Source organism: Octopus bimaculoides, chromosome 2 (genome assembly GCF_001194135.2).
Source record: "Octopus bimaculoides isolate UCB-OBI-ISO-001 chromosome 2, ASM119413v2, whole genome shotgun sequence".
Classification (NCBI taxonomy): Eukaryota; Metazoa; Mollusca; class Cephalopoda; order Octopoda; family Octopodidae; genus Octopus; species Octopus bimaculoides.
In genome coordinates this window covers 122,917,480-122,929,979 of record NC_068982.1, presented here as the reverse complement: position 1 = coordinate 122,929,979, position 12,500 = coordinate 122,917,480, and the positions used below count along the sequence as shown (strand labels likewise).

Sequence of the window (12,500 nt, the reverse complement as noted above, 5' to 3'; positions counted from 1 at the left end):
TTATATAAACATTAAAAAGAATTTAACGGTTAAAAAGAAATGAAAATTTCATCTGAAGCAAAACTAATTTTGTTTATGAATGATCAAATAATTAAATATTTTCTTTCAGTCTTCTTATGAAAATACGTTTGTGTGTATCTGTGATGAATGACCATAAACATAACTTTTATTTCTTTTTCTTCTTTTTAGTAGATATTCTTTTTTAACGAATCCAGTTTTCTTTTAGAAAGCGTAAATGTCATACAATTTCATTTTCTCTCCTCCCCTCTAACACAGGCTTTGTGTGTGTGTGTTATATGTATGCATATATTTGTGTGGGTGTAATACAGATCAATTTCCTACAAAAAAATAATAAATAATAATAAAGGAAAAGCACATTCAAAACATAATTTTTTACAAATTCTGTTTATGTCCTTTGTACAGCTGTTACAGGAACAGTGTATCAAGAAGCGATTTACCTCATGTTACGACCGTAAACTCAAAAGCATATACAAGCAGAAGTGAAAATAACTGTATATTGTACAAACATAGATCATTAAAATTTCAAAAGAAGCAAATAATATTGTTATAGATACGGCTCTTAAATATTTTTTTAAGTATAAAATATGTAATTGTGTAAAATATATATCAAGGGTACTATTATTATACACTGATAAATTTGGACTAGTGTCCTCAACTTGGTTGTTACAGTCACATTTCGGTCGTTATATGCCCTGTCCTGCCTCTCGTATTCGGTAACGTTCTCGGAATTTCAAACCGTACTCTTTATTAAACCCATTGACAGGTGACTGTTCTCATTCCGTTGTCTATTCTGTGATGTTCTTCTACTCATTCCGCCTGAACCAGAGTATATATTATTTAACCAAGCTAAGGATTGAACTCTCGCCTACTAGCAGCTAGTGTAATCAATGAGGTAGTGAATATAAGCATCAAGTGTTAAGTGTACTAGTTTAACTAGTAGGCTTCAGTTCAATTCTTGGGTCATTTCATTAATTTCATTTTCATTTTATCGTTCACTTTTCTATGCTTTTATGGGTCAGATGAAGTTTATTTGAAGCAGATTTTCTATGGCCAGATGCATTTCTGTCGCCAACTCTCATCTATTTGTAAGCAAGGTCATATTTTCATATGTCCATACATATTCTTGCAGTATATTGGAAATGAATGACACTGCTTGTAGTGACAATCATTTACTGCTACATGCAATATTAAAATTGAAACTTGTCTTTTTAAGACTAGTTGAAACAAAAATGGAAATGGCTGTCTTTTATGAATTTGTTGCTCTGACTGAGTTGATAAGGGCAAACGAGAGAGCTTTGAAGTTCCATTTATATAGCCAGAGCATGGCTGAGAGTTGTTAGTCTAAAAGACAATGAACAATTAAAATCTTACTTAATTGTATGAGGGTCATTACAGATCCAATATAGTAGTGACATCTCCAAATTGTTATATAGGTGACAAAATAAAAAAATCTGTCTGTAAGTCTCAAAAAAAAAAAAACATTGATTAAGGTACTATCGTGCCTTGAAATTTTGTCTTGTACTTTCCTCCAGTTCCTTCTATTAAGTTTGCATTATTCTGTATGCAAACACAGCAGAGACTTGGGGAAGTGTTAAGAAAAAGCTTGGGTTATGCACAATGATACTTGCTCAGGTCATTTTAAGAGTTATATACCTGATTCTTTTGTTACCTCTGCATTGGACCATGCAATACTATCCTTGTTAAATGTAATATTTGATATAATTACATATTTTATTCTTATAAAACACCTTTAAATATACATATTGTTTGTTTCTTTGGAAAATTTAATGACATTCATGATTATATATTTTGGTTTTTGTTTGACTTTTATGAAAGGTTACTTCATTAATAAAACATTATTTCAGTGATAAATATTAGTATTTTTGAAGTATTACAGGGTGGCAATTGGTAGAATATGTAACACAACATATCAAATACGTTGCAGTATTTGGTCACATCCTTTTGTGCTATTCTTTGGTCACAAATAATTTCCTGTAATATTGTGATGCTATTTGGTCACTAACATTGTATGTTTTTCTTGTTATTCCATATGTTCCTTTACCATCCCCTGTGCAACTTCTTCATGAAACACACACACACACATACACACACGCACATGCATACAAACTTTTAGTAGATTGTTGGCACTCCGTTGCTTACGACGTCGAGGGTTCCAGTTGATCCGATCAACGGAACAGCCTGCTCGTGAAATTAACGTGCAAGTGGCTGAGCACTCCACAGACATGTGTACCCTTAATGTAGTTCTCGGGGATATTCAGCGTGACACAGTGTGACAAAGCTGACCCTTTGAATTACAGGTACAACAGAAACAGGAAGTAAGAGCGAGAGAAAGTTGTGGTGAAAGAGTACAGCAGGGTTCGCCACTATCCCCTGCTGGAGCCTCGTGGAGCTTTAGGTGTTTTTGCTCAATAAACACTCACAACACCCGGTCTGGGAATTGAAATCGCGATCCTATGACCGCGAGTCCGCTACCCTGATCACTGGGCCATTGCGCCTCCACTTTAGTAGATTAGACAGTGGAGAAAGTGCTCATGACCTTTGTGGGTCCTCCAGACTGGTGAAATTGATACAATCGATACCCAAACTAAACATCTTTTGAGTAATACATGCAAATGTACAAAACAGAGTGAATTCTGTGAAAGGCACTTAAAGAGCAAGTGGTTGTGTTAAAGTGTGTAACATGTTAGACTTGTCAACTCAATGTAAGCATACCACCTACAAATTATGTGTACTACTTCTTGTTAGGTTCTTTTTTTTTCACTGGCTCCACCCCAAAGCTGTATGGCCATTATATCAAACACTGTTTCAGTACCACTTTTCTTATGCATGAACAACTTATCTCCTTCCCTTGTATTTAATAAATCCTTCCACTCTAACCAAGAATTCACATGCATCACTTGAGAAGACCCATCCACCACAACAAAACTGAGATCCTAAAACCAAGGTGCCACATAAAAAGCACTGATGCTGGTGTTATACAAAAAGCACCTATGATTGTGCCACATAAAAAGCACCCAGTACACTTTGTAGAGTGGTTGGCATTAGGAAGGGCATCCAGCCATAGAAACCAAGCCAAAAACAGATTATGGAACCTAATGTAGCCCCTGGCCTTAGCAGTTCCTGTCAAGCTATCCAACCTCTGCCAGCATGGAAAACACATTAAGTGATGATGATGATAATCTGCTTTATTCCTCTAACTTCTTTGGCATCTCTGTTTTTATTGCCCAGCTCAACTTATCTAACCTCTGTCTTTTATAAATTCATTGATTTATACTCCTACTTCAACTTCACCTTACCCAGTTCCACTCACATCAAATCTACTATCTGATTGTTACAGTTCATCACTGGATTTATATTATAAACTACAATGCATTTGGGCTGAATTAATCTATTGTTTCTTGCTCCCAAAATTTGATATCTCATGCTAATGTTAGAATTTAATATTGTTTAAGTATTACACTGTTATATTCCCCTCCCTGCCAATCTTGAATGATAACTGGTTAAATGAATTATGTATTCTCATAATGATTGTGTTATAAAGAAAGATTATTTCTATCAATTTTTTTCTTTATTTCTGATTTTGATATTTAGATCCATATCCGAATTGAAAATGAGAAGTACTTGAATGAGCACCCTGAAGTAGAATGCATGCTAGCTGGGTTTTTAAGGTATGCACATAGCTACAGACTGAACTAGTTTCTGTAATTTTGTCTGAATGTTCAGACTAGAAGTAACTGAATAGTAAACTTGTCTTTTTTTGGTAGGGGTTTCAGATGCCTGAATTGTATTTAGTAAGAACTTATTCCTTAGTACAAACAGCTGTAACTCCTACTGTTATTTGTAATGTCCTTCAAATTAATATCATACAAACACATTATAAGGGAGATCCTAGCCCAAAACTTCAGAGCTCATTTCTTGAAAATATTAATAACTTTAATGCCTAATACGTTACTTTTGCACTGCAGATATGATATTAGGATCAGGGTTTTTTATTCACTACAATATATTGGAGAAATAACACTCTCGTTCTTCGGTGTTAACCCTTTGTCATATGATTCTTCACCACATTGTTGTATCTACTTTCTGGTCTTATGTAACTGTAGAAGGTCATAGATAAACTTATTCAGTTTAGTGTAATATTCAGTTTATTGAAATATTTATTTTTGACTGTATTGCTGTATTAATACATTATATGAAGATGATTTGCTGGAGAACTTGTATTTTGTATGATATAATGCAGACATACCTGTGTGGTAAGAAATTTGCTTCTGAACCATATGGTTCTCGGTTCAATCCCATTTCGTGACACCTTGGGCAAGTATCTTTCACTTTGTTCTGGCTCGATCAAAGCCTTGTGAATGGATTTGATAGACAAATACTGAAAGAAGCCCATTGTCTATATGTGTCTGCTACTATCATGCAAGTAGTGTCTTTCATTCCCAATCTCCCATGCTTAGTCATGGAGAAATATTACCCTCCTTTGAAACAGGTGAGAGTTGGCAACAAGAAGGGCATCCAGTTGTAGAATCTCTACATCAGTAAAATTCCATCCAACCTGTGTGAGCATGGAAAAGGGGACATTAAAATGATGACAATGCTGATTCAGTACTGAAGTATGTGTGAAACATTTGTCAGCCAGTTAGATCGTTGCTCAGTGGCACAACACAATGGTTATTTTAGACAAGGGTGTTTTAGACAAGTTTGAATTAATGATCATGTGGGTGTCAGACCAGCACTTTAACTTTGAGTGTGTTGAAATACTTATCTTAGGCTTTAGAGTAATTGATAAAAACTAAATCTCTCCAGAAATTGACAGCAATATTATTGTAATTCCTTTAAAATATTTGTTACAATTTTCTTTTCTTATTGCTTTAAAAAATTTCAGATTTTATGCCCCATTTAAGAAACCACCAGTTTTGTGCTGAACAGTGTAAAAATCTGTAATTATAATGATTACAGTGTAATTAACTGATACATAAGGAATATTTTGGTGTAAACCTGATAAAATTGTAATTAAAAATTCACTTTTACACCTCTTTAGTGTTAGTTTTGTGAAATGAAGCTTAATCCTCGCAAGTATTTTAATGTTGAAGATAGTTGTCTTTTGGTCCTTACAATGATTTCATATTAGGTGTGAATACATGAACCATTGTTTGTTTGACTCATCATATTTCAATGATTAATTTTATCTTTTACAGTGAAATTCTAATGAAACAACCAGATAATATTCATGAATTTGCTGCAGGTAAATCGGATTCTTTAAAAAAAATTTTTTTTTATTGAAGTAAATATCAAGGCTGTCTTGCAAAGATGCTGGACTACCAACTACAAAGTTGTAATTGTTGCTCTAGCCACTTTTGAACCTCTGGTTTGCTTAAGAGTTATTATTACTTTTCTTACAGTTAAAAGATGTAAAGGAAAAAGGTCTAAGAATAGTGTCAGTGACGTAGTCTTAGTTCATTATTGCTAAATCTTAATTAACTAACTTCAAAATGTTTAGTTTATTATTCGCTTATGGATAGCTTATACTGTTCATTATTAACCAGCTGGAATTAACGTAAAACTTAGCTTGGCTGTATCAAATATCAGTTTCAAATTTTGGCATAAGGTCAGCAAGTTCAGGGGAGGGAATAAGTTGATTAGATCAACCCCAGGGGTCAACTAGTACTTATTTTATTGAATTTCATAGGATGAAAGGCAAAGTCAACCTCAGCGGAATTTGAACTTAGAATGTAGAGACAGACGAAATGTGGCTAAGCATTTTTCCAGGTGTGCTAACAATTCTGCCAGCTTGCTCCTTTAGTAATATTAAATATTCTTTTCTACTCTAGGGAAAAGGCCCGAAATTATTGTGGAGGGGGCCAGCTGATTAGATCGACTCCAGTATGTAACTGGTACTTAATTTATCGACTCCGAAAGGATGAGAAGCAAAGTCGACCTTGGTGGAATTTGAACTCAGAATGTAAAGACAGACAAAATACCGCTAAGCATTTTACCTGGCGTGCTAATGTTTCTGCCAACCCACCACCTTTTGTATTAAATATTGAGAAGAGATTAAAACATGAGGGTTTCAAAGTTAGTATTTGGTAAATTATCACGTAAAGTTTCGGTCTTCATGCAGCCCTTGTGTTGTGTTTGGCAAGACATTATTTTGCTTGCCTCTATACATCTAGCCAATAATAAACACTTACTCCTTTACAGTTTGGTGGGTAACTGTCAGAAAGACCAACAGTACACTCCATATTATGAAAATATTCATAGTTGTCAAAATGTCCTCTTCTTGCAGTTATGGAGAATTGGTGTAAAACATTTAAGAAAATAAGTGGGGAAAGAATTTCTTTAAAATGCATATTTCTGCTAAATTGTAAAATATATTTGATTTTTCTTTTCATGTTGTAGAGCATTTTACCAATCCTAACCTTAGACGTAACATTAGTGAGGAACTTCAGCAGAGACAGGCAAAGATGAAAGAAAATCTGTTATTGAAGAATTTTTAGTCCACACTATGATGGTAATTATAATTATGAGATCTTGACCTTGAACTGTATTCAAATTTTTGAAGCAAAGATTTTGGAACAACTTCTTCATATGTTACTAGGTTGTGCATGTGTGAGCTATGATTTCCTGCCAAGAATGGCAGAAATAAACAGAGTCTGAAGAATAGATGTAGAACTCAAAAAACTGCTGTTAGTCTTGCTGAGAATTTGGAATATATATCTAGAATATAAACTTGCAGAATTATTCAGTTCTTGACTAACATGAAATTAACATTTCTCTCATAAATCTCAAGACAGCATCATTATAGTTGCTTCCATACCTGCAAAGTCTCATATTTGTGATTGTCTTAATTCTATGGCTTCATCTATGAGTGAAATGAAATAAAATACAAAGCACACTTTGTATTTTGTAATAGCTATCATCACCTGGTACTAAGCCCCATCCCCATCAATACTACATCTCTCTCAGTTGAGGGGTCTTGTCTTGCACCCATTACACTCTGTGAAATGGTTGGTATTAGGAAAGGCATCCAACTGTAGAAACTATGCCAAAGCAGATAGACTCCTTGGCATACTCTTCTAACTGGCCAGCTTCTATTAAATTGTCCATCCCATGCCAGCATGGAAAGCAGACATAAATTAATGATGATAATCTATAATATAAATTGAAGTTGGCCGACCGTTGTATTCTTTTTTGTCTTGAGATTCACGGCCAAACGGCTGGGTAAATTCGTATGAAAAATGGCACACATGTGGAGATGGATGCATAAATTGGAATGCGCTTTCTATTTTTTTCCTAGCCCCATACTTACAGAGAAAATCGATTAAAACAACCTGTGTGCGTGCGTGTATGTGAGTGTGTGTCACTGAAGCCATTCATACATATATACATAATAAATAAATAAACTGAATGATAAATTTCATTTATCTCTCTCTCTCATATACACATACACCATCAACATTACTCTCTCTGTCGTGCACACCCCATCAAGCATACACACACACAGACATACGCACGCACATCAATTCTCCCCTCTCACCACAATTTTAAAAGAAGTTGTCCATGTCTCTTCATTCGATGCCCACTTCAAAAGATCACCTTTCCTTTTCACTTGTCCGGCTATTGATCGAGAGATATAAAACACAAACCAACTCCTGCTAAATGCAAAAATTCCACCAAAAATACACACACAAACGGACATTTCATGTCTTTCAGTTTCTCTATGATTATACACGCGTCGAAAACAATAGCTCTTACATACATTTTAATCTTCAACAGGTATGTATCAATTTCTATAATATAAATTGTTTTTCTGTAAGCGTATAACAATAACTTATTCCATAGTTCATAACCGAAAACAATCACAGCCACATCATCCAAACAGACCGGGTAAAACCGGGTTTAGCTGCTAGTTATCTATAAATCACATCCTATCAAGTTTTTATTAGAACTATTATTACTTTAACTATTTTACTAATGTTCTCCAGATGCTGACTACCAACTTTCTTTGTTTCTCAATAATTTTATTTATGCTTTTGTTTCTTTTTATCATTCAGATCTCAAGTTGTATTAACCACCTAAATGTCACTCATCCCTTTCTGAAATCAATCACTGACAACTTTTACCCCAGACTGCTGATAAGCATTGCTGAAAATAACATCATTAAAATGTTAGAAAGTAGAAAAGACACTAGAACATCATTACTTCTGCTCACCAAAACAGAAGTAATGTGCTTGCTAATTTGTCTAAATGATTATTCGAGTAATTTTTCTTCCTATTCATTGTTAGAGAAGGAAGAAAAGAAAATATAATTAAAAGCAAGATACAACATTGTTCAAAATTAGTAGAGATTGATCTTATATGCTATTCTCATTTTTAAATAGCTGGGAAGTTGAAATTAAGAACTATGATCAATCTTTTTTACTTCATATTCATTTCAAATATAAAAAGTAATTGTTGATCAGTGATTAACAAACCTCTGACTGACAATGAAATGGAAAAAGAAGCCCCAACAACTAATTGGCTTATCTGGTTCCTTGTATGAGATAATTCTTGTTGAAAGGTTTGTAGAACTAGTCAGTGAAATATATTGTGTCTAAAGTATTATGTATTGTTATAACTTATTTAATCATTTCTGTCATAATTGCATAATAAAGATTATAACATTTTTGATTCATATTCTTTTATTTTTGAAAATAATGAAGTAAAGGTACCAAAATATGATGGTATATTCATGAGATCAAAACTAGCTATAATTAGTATCATTACCAAGACATAACCATGTTAAGCAGAGAGGGGGTAAATGTATTATGGAAATACAATCAAAGGGTTTAATTTTTATCTCCTTGTAACTTAGTGGTTCAGTAAAAGAGACTGATAGAATAAAGTCCAGATTTGTTCAACTAAGTTATTTAAGGTAGTGCTCCAGCATGGTCACAGTCTACAAAATGGAAGAAATAAGAAAAATAGTCTATGACTAATATTTTTTCAATTTTCTAGGGAGTACAGGAGAGTTTAGACAAGCTTTTGCTGCTATGATTATCATCAGTAGACCTGTAACCTTTCTGTGCTGGTACCGTCATGATGCATATGGATGAGGAGAGCTGCATAAATAGATGTCAATCTCTTATTGTGGAAGGGGTAGATCCAGAAAAATGTGGGATCGAGTGGTGAGAAATGACCTTTGGATGTTGGGCCTCACAGAGATGACAAGTGACCGAGACTTCTGGTGATTTGTTGTACTCGAGAAGCTAAATGGAATCATGACCATCAACACGTGCATGCATGTCCTTTATGGTCATGCCTCCCACTCCAATATCTGGCCTCTCTTTCAAAACTATCTTCCCAACACCTGCAGGCCCCTCCACTCTCACCATGTCCTCACATTTCCTTACCCTCCTCCCAGCCTCTCCATTTCCCCCTCACTACAGGCATGTCTTCCTCCTCATATCCCCCTCACTCATGAAACATCCCCCCCTCTATCCCCATTGTACTAATACCCCTCCCTACTGTTCGCTGAGTAGAACCCAATACATCTCCAGCTCCATCTATCTTTTTCCATAATTTCCTCATCTTCCTTGTCCTACTTGGGTAGCCAAGTATCTCCTCTGTAGTAAGACAACTATCTCTGTCCCTCTCACATATTCTAATCTCTCACCTGGCACATAGCCATTTCCCTTGTTTCCACGCCTTATCTCCACTAAAAGGCCTTTGTTTTGCAAGTTACTTGGCAACCCTGCCAGTACCATGTAAAAAGCACCCAGTATACACCCTAGAGTGGTTGGCATTAAGAAGGGCATCCAACCATAGAAACCGTGTCAAAACAGACAACTTTCCAGCTCTGGTCAAACCATCCAACCCATGTCAGCATGGAAAACAGATGTTGAATGAGGGTGATAAGGATGCTGGCATAGTGCATATAGTTCACTCATTAGGTGTTTGTTTTTATTATGTACTGAATAATACAATGGAACCACACTGATTTCTCCCCCACTCTCTCCCATGTCTTACTGGGGTAGCCAAGTAAGACAACTATTTCTGTCCCTTTATCATATTCTAATCTCTTACCTGGCACACAGCCATTTTCCCCATTTCCACTCCCTATCTCTAATTGTGGAAAGTGTAGACCCAGGAAGAGAAACAATCTTTGTATGTTAAGCAAAACATTGTGTAATATATCTCTTAAACTTTTAGAAACATAACCATCTGGATGAAATCAATATAGAAATAGCAATTCCAAATATATTTTATTCATTAAATAGCAGAAATAATTTATTTAAAACATATATTGAAAAAGAAAAATTAAGTTGTAAATAAAAAGTTGAGAAAACAAAAAAAGTTTTCAATAATTGTAAAAAAAAAAAAAAAAAAAAAAAGGCAAAACTGATAGTTTATATTTTAACAGTTTGGTAATATATTAAAAAAAAAGATACCATCAGGACACGTGCAAGACATATGCAATTTAGGTAATAAATAATGTGATAATCTCAAATATATAGCTATCAACACAAAACAAATTTAAAATAATATTTTAAGCCATGTTTGTTATGAAAATGAATATAATTGTCATGTTATATGAAAGCAGCAGATAAACAAGTTGATATTAGAAAACTAAAAGGGGCACCAACAGTTCATATATTGTCACTGTAAATAAGGCCAAGATAATTTTAAATATATGCAACAGTATAAGTATTTCTCATTACTGACAGTCAACATTTTATAAAGGAAGAATATAATTTGGTGAATTGATGCCAGTACATGTTTGGTATTTAATGACCCTTTAAATGGGGAGTTCAACAATTCTGTGCTATTAAAAATTAGTTGGGTTCCACTACACTTCACGAACTGGGAAAAATATTCATTGATGGATGCATCTGGTCATGGAAAGTCAATTAAATTGTGTAATATGAGATTATGTAAGACAACTGGTGTTACTGTAGCTTAATTGAATATAAGAGAACGGTTATAATTGATCTCTAGAAGTTATAACTGTTAAAGTAAATGCCGATTTCTGGAGATGCTAACGGTCAAAATTAATAGGGAGCAAGCTTCATATTACTATTACTGCACTGAATCTCTGGAAAAATAGTTAACTTTTTAAGGGTTAAAATTTTTCAAGCTCTAAGCAAGTAAAATGGTTAGGTAGAGGAATTTACTCAAAGTTTTGTTAGCTTGGCATAGTGAATTAAATCTTGTTCTAGGAAAGATAATTGCTATTTGTATAACAGAAACCTATCTAAAGAAAGGTGCACGATTTATTTAATCCTATAAAAAATTTTTTTTTTTTTAATTCAGGAATAAGCAATGACTGAAACCTTGTGATGTAGAAAGAATAACTTAAACTATGCAGCCACTACAATATTTTTGCCTGGCATTTTTCATATATTTAGAAAGAAAAACGTATTTGGTAAAGTTTTGTATGAATTAAGTTTTTACTTCAAATGATGAATCATTTATGTACTGGACTATTTTGATAATTTACATAAGCACAGGACCTCAGATTTGAAGGGAACAGCCAAGTATTTAAAAGAGCCATGCCTTTATTAAAAGTTATACATGAATGGGATTTCCTTTTTCTTTTAGATTATTTGAAAGCTAAATGTAAATATTTATAATTCATGATTATTTCAAAATAAAAAACAAGGCTTAAAATATTAAAAATTTTCTGTGCATTCACACAATTCATTGTGAGTTTAAGGTTTTGGGCACTTCAATGTTATAACATCAACTGCTTTATATTATATTAGTACTCTGGGGGTTAGACTGGCAAATACAAAACTGTCAAACCAAAACACACTTGGATACTGAAAAATAAATTGATAATAATGATGTAGAATTAAAGCTCCAATTTTTTTTTTACCATTACATCTTAAAAAATTATTTGGAGTTCAGAAATAAGTATGACATCAATGAAGTATTAGTGAGAAATACTGTGTATAATATAGAGAGAAAATCTAGTTACTATACCCAGGGCCAGCCTTTAGCCAATTGAACTGATTGCTCCCAATTGGACCCCATACTGAAGGAGGCCACATCCTATACTGCGACATTTCATGAAGGTGGTCACCCAGAAGCTTTAAAAAATCTACATAAAAATGTGCTTAAAAATAACAAAACATAGTTTCTGCACTTTAGTAATGTAAAATACCAAAATTGCTTGTATTTTTAGTGTAAGGGTCAATTGTATGTGAGTTGCTATAAATATACTCTGATGTTTAATTTTGAGGAAACGTATTTCAATAATGTGTATTTTTTAATTTTTTTATATATATATATATATATATATATAGGCGTAGGGGTGGCTGTGTGGTAAGTAGCTTGCTTACCAACCACATGGTCCCAGGTTCAGTCCCACTGCGTGGGATCTTGGGCAAGTGTCTTCTACTATAGCCTCGGGCCGACCAAGTGAATGGATTTGGTAGACGGAAACTGAAAGAAGCCCGTCGTATATATGTATATAT

At 34.0% G+C, this 12,500-nt stretch overlaps 1 protein-coding gene across 2 annotated transcripts in view; it reads left to right on the top strand.

The window, feature by feature from the left end:
- The window catches only part of LOC106882440 (RIIa domain-containing protein 1), an 11,890-nt gene extending 187 nt beyond the window's left edge, over positions 1-11,703 (top strand). The window contains exons 2-5 of one of the 2 annotated variants that reach the window (XM_014933122.2): positions 3,634-3,710; positions 5,241-5,287; positions 6,442-6,553; positions 11,335-11,703. In XM_014933122.2, coding sequence (XP_014788608.1) covers positions 3,634-3,710; positions 5,241-5,287; positions 6,442-6,539 — 222 coding nt within the window. In that variant the 3' untranslated portion in view covers positions 6,540-6,553; positions 11,335-11,703. Of the gene's footprint in view, positions 1-3,633; positions 3,711-5,240; positions 5,288-6,441; positions 6,554-8,096; positions 8,711-11,334 lie in introns of those variants that run through there. The other variant, XM_014933121.2, reaches the window with a different exon arrangement.
- The last annotated feature ends 797 nt before the right edge of the window (positions 11,704-12,500 follow it).